The sequence below is a fragment of the Dermacentor albipictus genome, chromosome 5 (assembly GCF_038994185.2).
Source record: "Dermacentor albipictus isolate Rhodes 1998 colony chromosome 5, USDA_Dalb.pri_finalv2, whole genome shotgun sequence".
Taxonomy (NCBI): domain Eukaryota; kingdom Metazoa; phylum Arthropoda; class Arachnida; order Ixodida; family Ixodidae; genus Dermacentor; species Dermacentor albipictus.
This window is the reverse complement of record NC_091825.1, coordinates 40,080,057-40,101,094: the sequence shown is the minus strand read 5'-3', so window position 1 is coordinate 40,101,094 and position 21,038 is coordinate 40,080,057. Positions and strand designations below refer to the sequence as shown.

Sequence of the window (21,038 nt, the reverse complement as noted above, 5' to 3'; positions counted from 1 at the left end):
GCATTGATTTGATGACCGAAAGGATTGCCAAAAAGGTCACGGAGTTTTTCATTGAAGAGATCCCAGTTCCAGATCTCCTCTTCGTCAGTCTGGAACCATGCAAGTGGAGCTCCGTCGAGGTAAAAAAGAACGTTCGCAAGCATAATAGTCGGATCCCACCTGTGACTGGTGCTGACACGTTCGTATAAGCGGAGCCAGTCGTCAACATCAGGACTGCCGACTCCGTTGAAAACGCCAGGATCCCGAGGGGGGGAAATGGCGACGTAGGTCGGGGCTGCAGGCGGAGACGGTTGCGTAGATGAAGTGCCGCCAGCAGGAGCCGAAGTTGCACTGTCGCCGTTGCGACCGCTGCGAAGCTTCATGACGGGTACGGGCAACGTCCACCTCCACCAAATTAATGTTACGTGTAGCAGATGTACAAGTCTGTTTACAATGTATTTGCACGTAGACCAACGGTGGCAAAGATGGCGATACTATATCAAGTGGGGTCACGTCGTCTTCTTTTTCCTCAGTGCAGCCACACTGTGGCGGCTGTTCCGTAGCAATATTACGGTTGCCAACTACAGCGCCTGGCCGAGACGGAATAACAAATGCAATATTACACATTTTTTTTTTCAAGAAGCTACACGTGAACCCCTGAAGTTGGTAAACTACTCCATTAGTAATGCATGGATTCCACAAGAATGGAAGATCTTCAAAGTTATTCCGTTACAGAAAAAGCACGGGGCAGGCTATACTATCGACAACATCAGACCGATTGTGCTGACATCAAACATAGTGAAACCCACTGAAAGAGTGCTTCTCGGACATATAATAGAGTTTATTGACGAAAAGCAATTGTTGAGTCCTTGCCAAATCGGATTTTGTTCTGGCTATTTAATATGGCACGCGCATTTAGACTATGAAAGTCGCATTAACATCGCCAGACAGAAAAACCAATACGCTGCTTTAGTAACCTTAGATATATTGTCACGTGGTCGTGACGTCAAAGAACACAGTAGCAGTACTGTGAAAGACAAAACTAGCTTTTATTGGGCGATCATGTGTCCACAAAACAGGCTACACTTAAAGCACAACGATAGCGGCGAACACAGTCGGCGATCGTCAAAGATCTGATCAGCGGGTCAAGCGCGTCGGCTTTTATACAGCAATCATCGAATGTTCCAGACTAAACGTTGGGACCCGCATGCCTTCTAAAATGTTCTACACCATTCGTGTTAAGCGATGAAACCAGATAACCCAAGGTTCGGTGACAGCAGGCAGCTGATAGAAGCATCGATAACTTTCCAGAAACTTCGGATACATGCAGGCGCCTAGCGCGCTGTGCGATAACATTTGTTAGGCGGCAAAACTTGTCGCCCGATAGAGACAAGTACACGTGTCAATACCCCCCTCTTAAAAAGCATCGACCCGATGCTGCAAACAAACGAAAGTAATAAATAAGCACTCATAGCGAAGAAAAAAAACAAAATAAGGAAAGTTCGCTAGCGTCCGTAAAATGGTTTAAGACGCCCCACGTGCACCACTTCAGGTCGTGCGCGACGTCACTGTGAATGCGAAATGCCATCTGGCACGACCTCATAGTCCAGTGCGCCAATACGTCGCATGACCTTGTAGGGTCCGAAATACCGTCGCAATAGTTTCTCACTCAGTCCTCGTCGGCGTATCGGGGTCCATACCCAAACACGGTCACCGGGCTGGTACTCGATGAAGCGTCGTCGGAGGTTGTAGTGTTGGCTGTGGGTCCTCTGCTGGTTCTTGATTCGCAGGAGGGTGAGCTGTCGGGCTTCTTCGGCGCGCTGGAGATAGGTAGCGACGTCAAGATTCTCTTCGTCAATTACGTGCGGCAGCATGGTGTCGAGCGTCGTCGTCGGGTTCCTGCCGCAAACCAACTTGAACGGCGTGATCTGTGTTGTTTCTGGCACGGCCGTGTTGTAAGTGAATGTCACGTACGGCAGGACGGCGTCCCAGGTCTTGTGTTCGACATCGACGTACATCGCCATCATGTCGGTGAGGGTCTTATTCAGCCGCTCCGTAAGACCATTCGCCTGTGGGTGGTAGGCAGTTGTCCTCCTGTGCCTTGTCTGACTGTATTGCAGAATGGCCTGGGTGAGCTCCGCTGTAAAGGCCGTTCCTTTGTCGGTGATGAGGTCTTCTGGGGCGCCATGTCGCAGCCGGATGTTCTCGACAAAGAATTTCCCTACTTCGGCGGCGCTACCTTTCGGCAGTGCTTTAGTTTCAGCGAAGTGGGTGAGGTAGTCCGTCGCCACGACAATCCACTTATTTCTGGTTGTTGACATCGGAAAGGGTCCCAACAAGTCCATCCCGATCTGCTGGAATGGACGGCAAGGACGCTCGATGGGCTGTAGTAATCAGGCTGGTCTTGTCGGCGGTGTCTTGCGTCGCTGACAGTCTCGGCATGTTCTGACATAACGGGTGACGTCGGCGGTCAGGAACGGCCAATAATACCTTTCTTGTATCCTCGACAGCGTCCGGGAAAATCCAAGGTGCCCAGTGGTTGGATCGTCGTGTAGGGCGTGCGATACTTCTGGACGCAGTCCTGATGGCACAACAAGAAGGTAGGTGGCGCGCACTGGTGAGAAGTTCTTCTTTACGAGTAGGTTGTTTTGAAGCGAGAACGAAGATAATCCTCGCTTAAATGCCCTAGGGACAACGTCGGTGTGCCCTTCCGAATACTCGATGAGGTTTTTCAACTCCAGGCCTGCTCGCTGCTGTTCAGCGAAGTATTCTGCGCTTAAAATGCCGAGGAAGGTGTCGTCATCTTCGTCATCTTGGGGCGGCGAGTCAATGGGGGCGCGTGATAGGCAATCGGCATCAGTGTGTTTTCTACCGGACTTATAGGTTACAGTGATATCATATTCTTGCAGTCTTAGGCTCCACCGCGCCAGCCGTCCTGAAGGATCCTTTAAATTCGCTAGCCAACACAAAGCGTGGTGGTCGCTGACAACTTTGAATGGCCTCCCATATAGGTACGGGCGAAATTTCGCTGTAGCCCAAACGATGGCGAGGCATTCCTTTTCCGTTGTAGAATAATTGCCTTCCGCTTTTGACAACGACCGGCTAGCGTAAGCTATCACGTGTTCATGACCATCTTTTCTCTGGACTAGCACGGCACCGAGGCCCAGGCTACTAGCGTCAGTGTGGATTTCGGTATCGGCGTGCTCGTCGAAGTGCGCAAGTACGGGCGGCGACTGCATGCGTCGTTTGAGTTCTTGAAATGCATCGGCCTGCGGCGTTTCCCACATGAACTCGACGTCACATTTAGTGAGCTGTGTCAGCGGCTCAGCGATACATGAAAGGTCCTTGACAAATCGCCTGTAGTAGGCACACATGCCAAGAAATCTACGTACTGCCTTCTTGTAGATGGGCTGCGGGAAATTTGCAATGACAGCTGTCTTCTGCGGGTCGGGGCGAACTCCAGACTTGCTGAAGACATGGCCTAGGAAGAGAAGCTCATCTTAAGCGAAACGGAAATTTTCTGGCTTCAGAGTGAGCCCTGATGACTTGATGGCCTCTAGTACTGTCGCAAGCCGCCTAAGGTGATCGTCGAAATTTTCGGCGAAGACGACGACATCATCCAAGTAAACAAGGCAGGTCTGCCACTTCAATCCTGTTAACACCGTGTCGATGACGCGCTGGAATGTTGCAGGCGCAGAGCAGAGTCTGAATGGCATGACATTGAACTCGTAGAGGCCGTCTGGCGTGATGAAGGTGGTCATTTCGCGATCTCTCTCGTCGACTTCTATTTGCCAGTAGCCAGACTTGAGATCCATCGACGAGAGGTATTTTGCGTTGCAGAGCCGATCTAATGCGTCATCTATCCGTGGTAGGGGGTATACATCCTTCTTTGTGATTTTGTTCAGTCGACGTTAATCGAAGCAGAAACGTAAGGTGCCGTCCTTTTTCTTCACCAAGACAACAGGGGATGCCCACGGGCTTTTCGACGGCTGGATGATGTCGTCGCGCAGAATTTCGTCGACTTGTTGTCTTATAGCTTCGCGTTCTCGCGGCGAAACTCGCTAAGGGCTCTGGCGGAGTGGTCGAGCGCTTTCCTCGGTTATTATGCGATGCTTCGCGACTGGTGTTTGTCAAATCCTCGAAGACGTCGAAAAGCAGCCTTTTTATCGTTGGAGCAGACTTTTGAGCTGCCGTTGCTTAATCATGGAGAGACTTGGGTTAATGTCGTAGTCTGGTTCGGGAACCATGGTCGTCGGGGTAGATGCGGCCCAATCCGAGAGGACAAACGCATTACTGGTTTCCAGAATTTCCTCGATGTACGCGATCGTCATGCCCTTGTTGAAGTGCTTGAACTCCTGGCTGAAGTTTGTCAGCAACACTTCAGTTTTCCCTCCATGCAGTCGAGCGATCCCTCTTGTGACGCAAATTTCGTGGTCTAGCAGTGGACGTTGGTCACCCTCGATGACGCCTTCTACGTCGGCAGGCGTTTTGGTACCTACTGAAATGAAAATGCTTGAGCGAGGCGGGATGCTGACGACTTTCGAGCACACTTAAGGCACGGTGACTACTAGAGCTCTCCGGTGGTATCACTCGATCTTCCGACAGCGTTATGGACTTCGACTTCAGGTCAATGATTGCGCCGTGATGGTTCAGGAAGTCCATGCCGAGAATGACGTCTCGCGAACACTGTTGCAGGATAATGAAGGTGGCAGGGTAAGTCCACTCATGAACGGTAATTCTTGCCGTGCAGAGTCCAGTTGGCGTAATGAGGTGTCCTCCAGTGGTCCGAATTTGGGGACCGTGCCATGCAGTCTTAACCTTCTTCAACTGGGCGGCAATGTGTCCACTCATTACGGAATAATCGGCCCCTGTGTCGACTAAGGCCGTGACTGCGTGGCCGTGGTGAAGCACGTCGTGGTAGGCGGTTCTTTGTCTGGCGGTGCACTTTGGTCTTGGCGTCGGATCACGGCTGCGTCGTGTTGAACTGAAGCTGGAACGTCGCGTAATCAACTCATCTTGTGTCAGTGTAGTCTTGGCTTCCCGACTTCTTCGGGACGGCGGCGTGTCGTCATTAGGTCGTCGAGATGGTTTCTTCGTCGTCTTCGTCGGCGGGGGAGGATCTTCGTCAGTTCGACGAACAGCAACCGCACCTCCATCGGTTGCTGCTTTTAGTTTTCCGGATATGGACTCGCAGAGCGGCCCCGGGCTGGGCCGGTGTATGGTCGGCGCCGCGGCGACAGGTAGCGGAGTGGTGACGGCGAACGGGACGGTCTTCGAGGGCTCCACTGAGTAGCGGCGAGGTAGTCGGCGATGTCACGTGGGCGCTCTCCATGCTGTGGACGCGGCGCGTTGACGGCGCACCGTCTCAGTCCCAAGCCGCGGTAAGGGCATCGGCGATACACATGGCCGGCTTCTCCGCAGCGACAGCAGAGCGGGCGGTGGTCGCGGGCTCGCCAAATGTCTGTCTTTCTCGGGTAGCTGCGCTGGGCGACGGGTGGGCGTGCTGGCGGCAGCGGCGGTGGTCGACGGAATTGCGGCGTTGCAGGGCCCTGGCGCGGTCATGGAGAGGGACCTTGACGGCGGGTGACGGCGGCGTAGGTCATCGCTTCTGGCTAGGGCTGCGATGATTGTGGTTGTAACTCGGAAACTCCGAGCGATCGCCGAACTTTTTCTTTGACAATTTCGGCGACTGTGGCCACTTGAGGTTTCTACGAAGGGAAGATTCTTTGAAGCTCCTCTCGTACGACTGCCCTGATGGTCTCGCACAGGTCTTTGGTGGCCATTGAGTGAACTCCGGCCTAGTTTGTTGAGCTCGTGCGGCGTTTGAATTGCCGGTTCCGCATTTCGAATGTCTTCTCAATGCTGGTGGCCTGGCGAAGGAACTTTCTATGGTCGTCGGTGGGCTTCTTATCATTGCGTCGAAAAGTTCCTCCTTTACACCACGCATCAGCAGGCGGACTTTCTTCTCCTCGGACATTTCCGGGTCGGTGTGGCGGAACAGACGGTTCATTTCCTCAGTGAAAAAAGCGATCGTCTCATTCGGCAGCTGCGCTCTGGTCTCCAGTAGAGCATGGGCTCGCTCTTTTCGCACGACGCTTGTAAATGTTTGCAAAAAGCCACTTCGGAACAGGTCCCACGCCGTTAAAGTGGCTTCTCGATTCTCGAACCAGGTCCTGCTTGGGTCTTCCAATGTGAAATAGACAAGTCACTGTTTGTGGTCACTGTCCCAACTATTCAACGTAGCGACCCTCTCATACGTCTCCAGCCAGCTTTCCGGGACCTCAAATGTGGAACCGCGGAACGTCGGTGGTTGCCTGGGCTGCTGCAGCACGATGGGGGACGCTGGGGATGCCATTAGAGTTGCCTTGGACACAATCTTCTTGGTGTCAGGTAACAGTCCGTGCTCCGGGGGCAGCTGTTGAAGACGGCGGCTTGCTCGATGTTCCGGGATGGCGCTGGTGTTGCCTTTGCGGTCCGGGCTTGAATTACGGCTTGACGGGGGCGTCCGGTACATGAACGTAAAGCGCCTGCACCAGATGTCACGTGGTCGTGATGTCAAAGAACACAGTAGCAGTACTGTGAAAGACAAAACTAGCTTTTATTGGGCGAACCTGTGCCCACAAAACAGGCTGCACTTAAAGCACAACGATAGCGGCGAACACAGTCGGCGATCGTCGAAGATCTGATCAGCGGGTCAAGCGCGTCGGCTTTTATACAGCAATCATCGAATGTTCCAGACTAAACGTTGGGACCCGCATGCCTTCTAAAATGTTCTACACCATTCGTGTCAAGCGATGAAACCAGATAACCCAAGGTTCGGCGACAGCAGACAGCTAATAGAAGCATCGATAACTTTCCAGAAACTTCGGATACATGCAGGCGCGTACCGCGCTGTGCTAACACTTGTTAGGCGGAAAAACTTGTCGCCCGATAAAGACATGTACACGTGTCAATATGTAAAGTCTATGACATAATTGAACATACAATTTTAACAAATCGGTTACAGAGCCATTGTTTTCCAGGCAATATTGTAGCATGGGTGTATGAATTTTTAAAAGACGGAATTCTATACTTTTCGGATGGGCTATTCTTGTAGTAAACATAAGCAAACAAGATGAGTGCCTCTGGGATCGGTACTCTCCCCAGTATTATTCATTTTACTGAGCAGAATCCCCGTTCACCCAGATGTCAGTACCTACGTTTATGCTAATGACATTGCCTTTCTTTATTATGGATAGTGATACATACTCTCTTTACAAAATTTTGCAGTTGTATCTGAGGGAACTGGAAGGCTGGCTGGATAGCTTACACTTAAACCCGAATGCTAATAAGTGTGCGATACTTGTTTTCCGAGCTAAAGAGCGACCATACATATCGCTTAACTATCATCTCGAAGATTTCCCTCAAGTAGAGTCACTCAAGTACCTTGAAGTTATTTACAACGGAAATCTTAACTGCCAACCGCATATCTAATATATTGCGACAAAAGGAGCTCGTACAATGCGGCGAACGAAGAGCAGGTATGCGAAGAAAATCCCTCTTGATGGTATATAAAATGTACAGGTTCCTCCACTCTTAGGGTGAACACAGCTAACCATGGCCGCGCTCGCGGGGCGCCAGTACGTCCGGCGCGGAGGCGCATCGAAGCGAAACGGCGCAGGGGCACACGGACCTCGGGGAGGCGCTTCGCGTCGTCTGCTACAGCGCTGGAGCGCGCCGCTCTGGCTTTGCTGTACACTTCGCTAGACCCAGGTGACTGAGCGACCGAGGCGGCGTGACGGGAAGGCGCACTTCGCTTACTGAAGCATTTTACAGCTGGTTCGGTCTACAGCTTGTGAACAGCCTCCTTAATCAATATACATTAACAGAAACAAGCTTATCTCCACATAAATCACTTAGCATGTTTTTATAAGTGATGAGGGTAAAAGTACAGTCATATTTTCGCGCTCTTTATTAGGCTGGGGCGTAGAGGCGACGCTTTATAGTCGTGTCAGGGACGTCACCCAGCCAGAGGCTGTTCTTAGTTTTCCGAGCGATAAAGGTCGGGTTCGCAGCAGCCGCCGCAATAATGGTCATGTATTCAGCTTGAGTGGTCACTGTTTGCCGGGCTTTACGGGGGAGCATCCGCAATTTTTCCATCCTTCTTGTAAGCCTGAATGGTTCGATTCACAGTTTTCAGTGGCCTTTTTGTCATCTACGATATAACGCGCGGAGAATAGTTTTCTGGCACAGATCTACAATGCGTCGTCTTTCTTTTTCCGGTACCCGCGACATGGCCAGTTTCCGAAAGTGCACCGGGGAAATAAAATCCTGCACTGTTATAGCGTTTTTGTCGCCGAAGTGCCCCGGCAACCGACAACCGAACAAGATGCAATTCATCATGCAAGTCGATAGAAATGCGTTTAATGGAAACACCTCTGGTGTCTTTCAATTTGACGAGTCACCCCAGAATATTTAACTCGTGAGCGGCCAGTCACTCATTTGAGCAGCTGTTGGCTGCACCACATCCCCGTATTAAGCTAAAATGGAGCAGCATGACCTAAGCCAAAAAAAGGGGGGGAGGGGGGGCTCAGCGGTAGATCCGGCTGACGCCCATGGTCAGGTAAAAAGTAGACTGGCCCGAACATAGCAATCTGGCTTGGGCCGGGCTTGGCTTTTAGAAATGTCGAGCCCGTTGGCCGACCACCAGCATGCTGTCGGCAGACGACACCGGGCCGGCCTCATGACCGCCCGTTTAATTATCGTGGCCACGTTCGTCCAACACACGGACCGCGGCCACTTCGTCACGACGGCAACAGCATCGCTTGTTAAAGCAAGGGTACCTGTGCCGTATAGATATTTGGGTTTTACCCACTCAGCCTCGCCGCCCCCCGAACCACTAAAAAAAGAGAAATCAATTCCTCCTTTTCTCCAAATTTATCCGAAGCCCCCCTATATGGCGTAACGCAGAGGCCATGTGCCGCTTCGGGACGCATACCGCACAATTATATGCTAGTGAGAATGTACATATGAGCTATTCCTAGGAAGTACTGAAATGAAATACAAGCGAGTCACGACTTAATTACCCGGCAAGACGTAATTTAAGCTAGGAAACAGACATTTAGATTATAGATTTTCCACTTGAATTAGGCGGTCGGGCAAGGCCTGACTGTCCCAACGTGGGAGCGGCCCACAGCGCGCTGAGTCACGTACCTCAGGACCTCATTAAAGTTTCGCATCCATTCAATTACCTATTCAAAACGGACAGAAAGCGCATTCGCATGTGGTGTGCATAGACTCCAAGGAGAAAAAACAAACAACCAAATAAACGACGGCACCACATGTTTCACTCCACCTAATCAATGTAATCAAATAACTGACCGACGATTCCTCTAAATAAGAATGCGACTTCTCACGTCAGGTAGCCGTCAAAGATCCGGCACCGCTTCGGCGATTTTAACCAATCTGTGACAACAAAAATTTGATGTAGAAAGATGAAAAGGGGCAGTAAAACTGCCCCCAAATCAGTTGCTATGCAGGGTAGAGCCCTTTCCAGCATCGCGTAAAGCGCTCCATGCACCCCTACCAGCGACTTTAACGCGTCAATAAGAAAGTCGCGAAGTAGCGGATGGCACTTCTTAGCTGCTATCGAAGTAATATTATTGCCCACCTTAATGGTAAAATTGATGGCAAACATGATGATGCAAGATTGAACAATCGTTCTTTAACTTTCTGTGGAATTTATTGCGGGTGTCGGTCGCTTTTTTAGGTCAATTAGGCAAATTCCTTCTAGCATCAAGACATGCGCTAAATGGCGCGCTAGGCTCATCACATGATGACTCCAACGAAGAAGAGCGCGCCTAATAGGTTTCTCGGTATGCACTACATCAAGTGTTGTGAGAGTAAAATAATATGGCACCAGCCTAATAAAGAGCCCGAAGAAATGACTATTTCTACCCTCATCACTTATCAAAAACATGCTAAGTGATTTATGTGGTGATAAGCTTGTTTCTGTTAATGTATAATGATTAAGCAGGCTGTTCACAAGCTGTAGACCGAACCAGCTGGAAAATGCTCCAGTAAGTGAAGTGTGCCTTCCCGCCACGCTGCCTCGGTCGCTCAGTCACCTGGGTCTAGCGACGTGTACAGCAAAGCCAGAGCGGCGCGCTCCAGCGGCGTAGCAGACGACGCGAAGCCCCTCCCCGAAGCCCGTGTGCACCTGCGCCGCTTTGCTTCGATGCGCCGCCGCGCCGGACGTATTGGCGCCCCGCGGAGCGCGGCCACGGTGAGCCGTGATCACCCTAAGAGTGGACGAGCCTGTACGTTCATCCGGTGTTAGAATTTGGATCTGTTTTATTCTGAAGTGTTGTATCATACAAGCTTCGGCCGCTAGTTTTGTTAGAACGGGATGCGCTACATCTGTGCTTATACGCCTTCCAAAATACATTGCAAATGCCGTATTATACCTGGAAGCAAGAATCCCATCGATTTTATGCCGATTTCCCTTCTGACTGTTCAGAACTTCTTAAGGCCATATGAATTACCATTAAACCGCACTCAAATAATTTTCATCTCCTATCAAGCAATACTTTCTTCCTTTTCATTGACCCAGGTTTCATAGACCACAGATTATACTTGTGCAAACTTTGCTTGAGCCACTAAATGTGCTAATTCGCGATGTGCTTCCTAATATTACGTATTCAAATAACCCAGAGGTCACGTTCAATGACATTTTTCTAAACCATGGGAAACTACTCGGTTACGGCATCTTAAACGTCATGTTGCCAGACCACCTAAGCACCCTAGAAACAAACATTATCATTGCAACAGTCCGAGGAAAATGTTGGCATTGGAATATTTTGTCCGGCACTCGACTGTTTTTTTTTTATGGTTACCTGATTTTGTGTCTATTTTTCTGGCCGAATTTTCAGCAGCAATCCTAGCTTTACCCAAATTAGGCCAAATGATTACAACAGCTGCTATACTTACTGACTCCCTTTCTGTATGCTCTGTACTATTCCACTTACAAGTTCGTGCCCATGTGCAATGTGTTCATATGATTTGGGTGCCTGGTTTACCTGGTGGATTTGCCTGGTGGATTGGTGGATTTGGGTGCCTGGTGTAGGTTTGTTTTTTAATGAAACTGCCGTTTCACTGGCTTGGACATCACTATCCGGCCCGGTTCTTTCTATTCTACCAATACGAGCACAGATCACGGCGGCAAGATTTCGGATTCGATCAATAAAATTAGCGTTATCAAACTCACATTTGACTGCTTCTCTAGATTATAAGCACCTGGCATTTCCCTGGCATAGCGCATCCTGTTACACAATAACGCTTGAGGTCTCCGTCACCAAATTACGCTACCGCATTCCCTCCCTGAAGTTCTACTTACAAACGTCGGTTTGGTTCCCTCCCCCCTCTGTTCATTTTGTAATGAGGAGGAGATGATACAATACTTTCTTCTATCTTGTCGCCGCTGTACAAGAATTGGTCTGGACTTGACAGAACCTGCTATTCTTTTGTTCGTGGCATCCACTTTGGGATTCAGCCACAGGGATGCTTGCATTGCTTTCCAAGCATTCCTTACAGAATATAAACGAATGCCCTCCTAAATTCCTTTTTTTAATTTAGTATATTCATTATTATTAAATATGACCTTCCTGATTTTATTTTAACAGGTAATTATACGCTTCTCAATAATTCAATAGATATTAGAAAATTTATGCTCCATAATAATTTTAAATAACCTACCCGTTTCTTGGCCAACCTCCCATCGTGGATAGGAGCCCCACGTGTGACAGGCTACAACGACAAGAACGTATGCCACCTAAATTCTGCTAACACCGTGTCCATGAGGCGCTGAAAAGCCGCAGGCGCCGAGCACAGTCCCAACGGCATGACTTTGAACTCGAAGAGACCGTCTGACGTCTGAAGTCTGACTTCTATTTGCCAGTAGCCAGACTTGAGGTCGATCGATAAGAAGTTTTAGAGTTGGAGAGCCGATCCACCGTGTCATCATCCGCGGGAGGGGGTATACGTCCTTCTTCGTGATCTCGTTCAGTAGACGAAAATCGAAACAGAAACGTAGGGTTCCGTCCTTTTTTCCTCTTCAAGACTACAGCATACGCCCACGGGTTTTTCCACGACTGCATGATGTCGTCGCGCAGCATTTCGTTGACTTGTTGCCTAACAATGTCAAATTCTCACGTCTAAACTCGGTGAGGGCTCTGGCGGAGTAGTCGAACGCTCTCTTCAGCTATTATTAGATGCTTTCCTCATGGTGCTTGCTAAATCCTCGATGACGTTGAAAAACACCCTTTGTATCGTCGGAGAAGACCTCTGATCTGTTTCTGCTTACTCATGGGGAGACTTGGATCAGTGTAGAAATCTGGTGCGGGAATTATGGTCGTCAGGGTAGATGCGACAGAATCCAAAAGGACAAACGCACTGCAGCTTTCCACAATTTCCTCCATGTACTCGATTGTCGTGCTTTTGTTGACGTGCTTGAACTCCTGGCTGAAGTTTGTCAGCATCACCTTCGCTATTCCTTCATGCAGTCGAGCGAACCCTCTTGCGACGCGAATTCCACAATCGAGCAGGAGACCTTCATCCCCCTCGGAGACACCTTCTACATCTGCGGGTGCTTCGGTGCCGACGGAAATAACAACGCTGGAACGAGGCGGGATGCTCACGTGATCTTCGAGAACACTCAATGCTTGGTGACCACGAGAGCTCTCCGGCGGTAACCCTTGGTCTTCCAACAACGTTATTGATTTGGACATCAGGTCGATGACTGCGCCGTGTTGGTTCAGGAAGTCCATGCCAATAATGACGTTTCGTGAACGTCTCGAGGATATCGAAGGTGGCAGGGTATGTCCGGCTATGAACGGTAATTCTTGCTGTGCAGATTCCAGTCGGCGTTATGAGGTGTCCTCCGGCTGTCCTACATTGAATGTCTTCCCATGCAGTCTTAACTTTTTTAAACTGGGCTGCGGTGGGTCCACTCATGTCGAAGTAATCAGCCCCTGCGTCTACTAAGGTGGTGACTGCATGGCCGTCGAGAAGCACGTCGCGGTCGGTGGTTCTTTGTCTTGCGTTACAGCTAGGACTTGGCATCGGGTCACGGCTGCATCACGTTGACCTGGGGCTGGAACATCACGTCGTTAGGTAGTGTTTCATCGGCGTATTATTTGCTACCAGACATGGCCGGGACTGCTGTGTGTCGTCGTTGTTATGTCGTCAAGATAGCCTCTTCGGCGTCTTCGTCGGCGGCGGATGATCTTCGTCAGTTCGCCGAACAGCAACCGCACATCCATCGGTTGCTGCTTTTAGTTTTCCGGATATGGACTCACGGACCGGCCCCGGGCTGGGCCAGTGAAGCGTCGTCGTTGCGGCGACAGGTAGCGGCCTCGTGATGGTCATCGAGAGTTCCGCTGAGTGGCGGATAGGCAATCGGGGATGTCACGTGGGTGCTCCCCAAGTTGTGGACCCGGCGCGTTGAAGGCGAACCCTCTCAGTCTCAAGTCGCGGTATGAGCATCTGCGGTACACACGACCGCCTTTTCCGCAGTGATAGCGGAGCGGGTGGTGGTCGGGTGCTCACCAAATTTTTTTCTACATCGCATAGGTGCGCTAGGCGACGGGTGGGCGTGCTGGTGGCGCCGACGGCGGACGACAGAATTGCGGCCTTACAGGGCTCTGGCGTGGTTGGGGAGGGGACCTTGACGGCGTACGACGGCAGCGTAGGTCATCGCTTCTGGCTGTGGCTGCGGTAATTTAGGTTGCACTTTAGGAACTTGAAACAATCGTGGAACCTTATCATTCACGATGTCGGCGACTAAGGCCATTTGAGGCTGCGACGAAGGCAAGACCTCGCGCAGTTCTTCACGCACAATGGCCCTGATGATCTTTTGCAGGTCGTCGGAACCCAGTCCTAGGATGGCGCACTGTGGCGTGAGCACCTGGCGGTTATTTTGCTGGGTGCGCATTTCCACACTTTTCTCGATCAACGATGCCTCTGCAGAAAACTCAGCTACTGCCTTCGGCAGGTTGCGAATCAGTCCGGTGAAAAGTTCTTGCTGGAGTCCTGCATCACCAAGCGCAATTTTTCTCCTATGATATTACCGGGTTGGTGTGCCGGAAATGACGGGCCATCTCCTCCGTGAAGATCGCTATGGTCTCATTCGGAAGCTGTACTCGGGTTTTCAGTCACTCTTGGGTGCACTCTTTTCACATGATTCTTGTGAATGTGCGCAGGAAGCCAGTTCGGAACAGGTCCCAAATCGTTAAGGTGGCTTCCTGATTCTCGAACCACGTCCTGGCCGCATCTTCTATTGCGAAATAGACATGTCGTAGCTTGTCGTCGCGGTTGCAGCTGTTAAACGTAGCGACCCTCTCATACGTCTCCAGCAAGCTTGCGGGTCCTCAAGTGTGGAAGCTTGGAACGTCGGTGGCTCCCTGGGCTGTTGCAGAAGTATTTGGGCCACTGCGGCTGCCAGTGGTGCTCTCTGCTTGGTCATCTCTAGACGAGTTTCTTGGACGATCTTTCTGTTTGTCTCTGGTAGAAATCCGTGCTCCGTGGTGGTGTTGTCTTTATGGTCCGGGCCTTGATTATGGCTTGTTGGAGGCATCCGGTACATGAGCGTAAAGCACCTCCACCACATGTCAGGTAGCAGCCATGGTGTTGAAGGCAACAGAACTATGAATAACGGAACTAGCGAACCGAATCATTGGGTGAACCTGTGCCCGCAAAAACAGGCTACGCTCAAAGAAGGGCAAAAGCAGCGAACACAGTCGGCGATAGTCGAAATCTGATCAGCTGGTCAAGCGCGTCGGCTTTTATACATCAGTTGTCGAACGTTCCAGAGTAATCATTGGGACCCGCGTCTCTTAAACAATGTTCTGCGCCATTATCGTCGCGCATAAATGCGATCAGATTAAACAAGTTTCGGTGAAATACAACGGATGGAACCATCAATAATAATCTAGAAAATTCCTACAGATTCAGGCGGGTCCTGCGCAATGCCACAGTATTTTTAGCTGGGAAATTGTGGTCACCGGATAAAGATAAACAAACACACGTTTCAATATGGTGCACATTCTCAGTGATTGGAAGATACGTTCACCCAAAATCCACGCTAGATTGCTCGCACCAGGGGTGCGATCTTGTACGCGTTCCAAAATCGAAGGGAGGTGGTCCGTTCTTTACGTAACAAAATAGGCGGACTGTTCCGTTGCGTGCGTCCGGTAGCAGATCACACGGAATGATTGACAGCAGATATCACGTCACAAGTGGCGTCTTGGCGTTCGTCACGGTTCACATTGGGCAATCATGCGCGGCCTAGTGGAACGGACCGTCTCTGTTCTATTTTTGAACGCGTACAAGATCGCACCCCAGATGTCTGTGCTGCAAGAATCACAAAGTCTGCATGTTCGGATCAGTGACTCCAATGCACACCATCCCATAATGGGCTGCGTTTTGATGAATTTTCGTGGCGAAAATTTGGCCGACTCTATGTGTAGTCACGGACTAAATGTATTCAATGACAGATCTCCTACATTTATTCGTGGCGCATCCTGCAGCCGCTGTATTGACCTAACGATTGTATCAAGTATCATTCTATCGTCAGCATGCTGGTTGACGGAGGTACAGAGTCATGGTAGTGACCTCCTCCCAACTTAGGTGCAGTTTGGAAACTTACGCCGTTGAGCATCACGTTGTATCCGTCAGACTGGACTTCATTTACAACTTCTGTCAATACCGCCTGTCAGATTGTGACATCTCTATCCGAAATAGAGGTCATCATTGCATCTACATTGCAGGAGCAAATCACCGAATTTTGCGTCCGCAGGCATACACCATCAGTCGGCACCTAATAGGAGGCGCTTCGTGCAATCCGTCACTACGCAGAACCATGATACACAAGAGCACAGTCACCACCAGATCTTTCGGACAGTCGCCGAAATCAACAACCTGTTCTTCGACATCTCGGCAAGCTTGAGAGAGAGCGTTGGAGGACATTCTCTGGATTCGTAGACCCAAGACAGCCTCTATCTAATATCTGGCAGGTTGTGCGAAGTGTTCAGGTAAGTCCACCACAAGGAAGCCTATTCCATGCCGTGGCTCTACATCAATACCAGACCGAATTAGCGTAGCAGAAAAATACTGCAAACTCATTGTGGACAGGTCTAATGCGGCGGCTTCATCGATGCAAGAGTTTGACACAGCAATTCCTGTTTGCCGAAGCTCATCGGTACGAGTACGTGACGGAATCACGTACGCTGCACTCCGCCATCGTGGCACTGAAGCCCGACGTATCCTCTGATATTTTTATAATACGACGTGGGAGTCAGGAAATTATCTAGACTGTTGGAAATGCATTCGCATTATAGCGTTGCTTAAACAGAGGAAGTGCCCTAAAGAGCTTTCCGCCTATCCACCCTTTGTCTTAGCCAGTTGCATCGGAAAGTAATGCAAAGAAATGTCCTGGGTCAAAGATGGACTCGTTCCTAGAGAGGAACAATCGCTTACCTGAAGTTATACATGGAATATGAAGAGGCTGTTCTTGAATTGATGATATTGTCCTCATGGTCTCCTCTGTCGAACAGGAAAGCAGTCGCCGCCGGTTAATTTGAGCTTGATGCTCCAACTTGATGCGCTGGGAGATTCAGACGTCGGTGGCCATCTGTACGAATAAATTGTCTGCTTTCTCAATATCCGCGCCGTTCATTCGTCGACAAATTATGAACGCACCGGCCCTAACAATTCCTACCAAGGTGTTCCAGAAGGGGGAGTTCTCAGTACAAATTTGTTCGATGTTACATTGATTGACCTTGGATATATATTTCCTAATACGCTGAAGATTGACACATATGCGGACGAGATATAAATATGGCTGTCAGGTTTCAACGCGCAGTGTCAATCATAGCTAAGTATATGCGGCGTCAAGACCTCCAGCTCTCAACAGATTGCGTTCAGGCGGCAGCAAATGACAAAGTAACCCATAATTGTTCATGGAGCAGCAATAACTCCAGTAACACACCATACATTCCTTGGCGTGGACATAGACTGGGAACCTTTGGTCAAGACACTCAAGTTAGAGCTGAGGAGTTTCATTCACGTCCTTCGCATTGTTGTAGGAGCAGGATGGGGCACTTCGGTGTCATCGTTACTTGAATTGTACCAAGCACTATTCATACGTATGTACGGTATAGCATGCCAGCTTTCCCAAACGTGGGACGTAGCTGTATGCGCACCCAGCAGATCACTCAAGCTAACAAATTGAGCGCATTTGTAGGCCTTCGACGATGCATATCAACCATTCTTACGATAGCGGAAGCTTGTCCTATTTCTGTATGCTTGCTCTGCGAACCTCTTCGAATGTAACTTGGCGAGCTGACCCGAGACAGACATCTTCCTTTGTCATCACTGCCTATCACACACCCCAGTTGTAGATTTATCAGGGTTCCATTGCGTGATGAGAATACCCTACAATCATTCTTCTCTCTCGACGAATACTCACGTGGGTCCTGCCTATACCTTTCGTTGCTCTGCCGTTCCCTGAAATTAAAAAAAAAACAGGTCATCCAATTCATCCATTCACATCAAGCAACTTACCCTGTTTCACACTTAGGCAGAGTACGTAGATACTGTGCTTCCTTATATATGGCTCTGTCACACCATATGCCTTCACTGCAGCCTTCGTCATCCCACATATGACTTTCCACGGCGGTTTCAACGTGACGATAGGTCAACAGCAACTGCCGCATAAGTCGTGTCTATCCGGGAGGCAGTTCATTTTTCTTGAGGAGAGCCATCGTGGAAAGACAATATTTTGCGATTGCAAGCCAGCTCCTCAAACTATAGAATGTGTCCTCAGACGGGCCCGTATTATTGAATGGCTATAGAAAAAAAAAACATAGCAACTTTGTCATGCAAAGAGCAATGGCCACAATAATACCTTTCAGTGGATAAATTCCTATTGGTGCGTGATGTGGAACGAACAGGCAGACGTTGAAGTGAAACCTCCTTAATTTAATGCTGCTGATCTAGGCATTCCTTTCTCACAAACGGGCATAAACGCCCCGCTTCGCTGCGTAATACGGAACAATGCGTTGGAGCACTGGTCCAAAACATATCGAGAACACAAACGAGTAGATAAATCGGACCCAGAGTTTAAATTCCTTATGCTTCATAAGCTCAAAACCAGCCAGAAAAGCATGGCGCACCATATTCGCCTTGGTGTCGCATTGATCCAGTATATGGACATCTGATAGCTTGCAGTAATAATAGCCCAAATTGTTAATATTGCCAGCTACAAGACGACAAATTATCATATATTTTGCGTTTGTCCTGTGTACGCGCGAGTACGATGAAAACTGCTATCTTCCGTTGCAGACGTCGATAAGATGCTGTGTTATGAAATGAGTTTCTTTAAGGTCCTTGGTCTAATTCATACCCTGCAGCCTGATAACAAATGTTACTGTAGCCTATCTACAAGCCACTAGGCTGGACGCGCGGCTTTAAATCGGAAACAACGCATGCACCTGTATAAGCGCAGTACATATGACAGCCTGTATACGCGCACCTGCTCCTACTATCATCACTATCATCATTCATTAACCCTTTTGCTGCCCATCCCTTTTCACCAGTGTGGAGTAGAAAATCAGAACAAGGTATGGCACAGTACTACCACTCTTCCTATCTGTAACGAAATCTATCTCTGTATCTCAGTGAAGAGTATGAAAAATCTGGCTATTGCGCTTACAGAGAAACATAGCCTTTTAAACGTTCGTTATATTATCGTTACATTAATGTCACAGCAGTAATGTTACTGTCTTCCACATCAAGACACTCCCAATGCTATTATGCTCTAAAACTGATCAGTGCACTTTGAAATGACAAGTCAGGGTGGACCTCAAAGTTATAAGCACGCGCCATCCTTTGCCGTCAGTTGTGGCCTCTGGCCAATTGGCCACAACAGTGCATCACAATGCTTAGCCACGTCAGCTCGAGTGGCTAAAATAGGCATAATTATGTTCCCAAGACGGCTACCCGCCTATTGTACAAATAAATCAGACGTCGGCAGTTGCACCGCCTGTATAGGTGTTGTGAATCGAATTGCGCTTCTATTAGCACAACTGGGCAAACATACACGCCTTTTCTCTTCTATAGAACGGTCATTGCAGCGACAGGCATGGCAAGGTTGCGAATCTTAGAAGCTTTTTTAAATTTGTGAATACAGTTTTGCGCTAATGTTTTCTTATGCCAAGATCCGTTCGTAAGCTTGCTTAGTGAATTCCGCCCAAGTTACACCAACCGCTTATACGTGTTACCGGAGCAAATGATCTTAATGCCATCACTAAACATCCGCCCAGCGTGTTCGAGGGGCCCGTATAATTCCGGCTGATACGGTGCCATACGAAAATTCTTCCCATTATTTATGGCGAAAAGCTTTATTATTGAACCGAACCTGAACTCAGTCTCGTTGCCCGACACGAATGTTTTGATATCGGAAGCTTGCCGAAAATCTCACGCAATGGTGCAACCGTTGACTGCGCTGTGGAATGTCGCGCTAGAATCGCTAATGTGAAATTATGGCCACTAGAGTCATGGTGCACCAATTTTAAATGTAGACGCCAACCATTCTCCTGCGGCTGAGGCTAGCTTATTAGGACATTCACCATTGGCACTCTACTTCATTGTACGCATGTGTTGCAATTACGACTCATTTGTTCGACCGCACGGACAAAACCATTCAATGCGGGTGTTTCGTTGTGCGTCTCCTGCAGAAGTTTAACGCGTCTCCGCGAGCATCTAGGATAAGTGCACCTATGTCAGCTCAGTAGACATGACCTTCGTAAACGCTTAGCTCGTTTGTCTGTGCGGAGTATGGTTACAGTAGCAAATAGGATGCTCTTCGCTCACTTCATCATCCACGCAGTACATAGGACTTCTGAGACTACGTGCTACAAATGTCAGTCTCATCCAGCTGCTGCAGTGAGTGCACGCACTCGCATACTCCCTCTGATGTTGCCTCAACGGTGTCTGGAAGAGGTGTTTTGCTCGCGCCGAGAACACCGCTGATTGCCTTGCGAGGTCAAGCTGCAGTCTGCTTCACCCCAGGCGCCAGTCGGAACCCCACCTAAATCACAACTCAGTGAGCAAGCGCGATACATATTCGCACTAAGCTTCACCAGACTTACTTCCCCATTTGAATGACACGCAAATATACAACAAAACCTCAGCAGCACTCGCTCACTCATGAATTAGTCCTACTGAAAAGCAACAAGACAAAATCGAAAGTTCAAGAACTTCTCATAAAGAAAGACCACACAAAGTTGATACTTATCGAGATTTTGTATAGATAACCCAATCATCAGTTAACAGCACAACGCTGAATAATTATTACCGAATCAAACTAGGGTGTCGCGCTCGCGGAATTCAAGCCTCACTCGCTTTAGTCGCCGTTAATCGAATGAAAACAGAAAGATTCGTTAGAATTGAAAAGACTTCGAAATTTAAACCTGCAGTTACCACTTACCACTTTTCGCCTTTGCTCTTCTTATAGACGAGTTCCTTTGTTTTGCAAACAAGAAATTGTTAACATATCCTTGAAATATTGAATAAATATAAGTTTAAATCACGCGCTGATTCGGCAACGGTACAAGTGGCGGATGATGATGACATTAGGATAGCGAAAAAAATTAGCCATTGCTTCATCGCAGCACCAACGAAGCACTCTCTGGCTTAATTCTCTGCATATGATTAGTGAATACTCCTTATTTCGCTATTTTCATACCTAATGCTACGCACCTAGTAGGCTTCACTATTGTTCTTGGTCAGCTGGAGTAGAGAACGACTTAATAATGCCACGTCACTATTTGTGCTACCTACACCCTGGCGACGACAGAGACGACGAGTATGCGAGCGCGATAAAAAACGATGAAGACTTTCCTTTGTACTGCCCTCCATCTTGCACATACTTTTCCAGTTAAACGCGGTACTGCTAATTTCCGCAATAAAGTCCCTGCGCTTTGTGACTTGCCACACTTGTGGAGCTGCTCGGTGCCATCTCC

At 49.1% G+C, this 21,038-nt stretch overlaps 1 protein-coding gene across 1 annotated transcript in view; it reads right to left on the bottom strand.

Annotated features, from left to right (window-relative positions):
- The window catches only part of LOC135896855 (uncharacterized), a 514,087-nt gene that overhangs the window by 231,627 nt on the left and 261,422 nt on the right, over window positions 1-21,038 (bottom strand). Inside the window, exons 11-12 of the mRNA XM_070538351.1 lie at window positions 17,578-17,861; window positions 17,483-17,520 (exon numbers count right to left, since the gene is read on the bottom strand). Of these exons, the coding sequence (XP_070394452.1) occupies window positions 17,483-17,520; window positions 17,578-17,668 (129 nt within the window). The 5' untranslated portion in view covers window positions 17,669-17,861. The remainder of the gene's footprint in view (window positions 1-17,482; window positions 17,521-17,577; window positions 17,862-21,038) is intronic.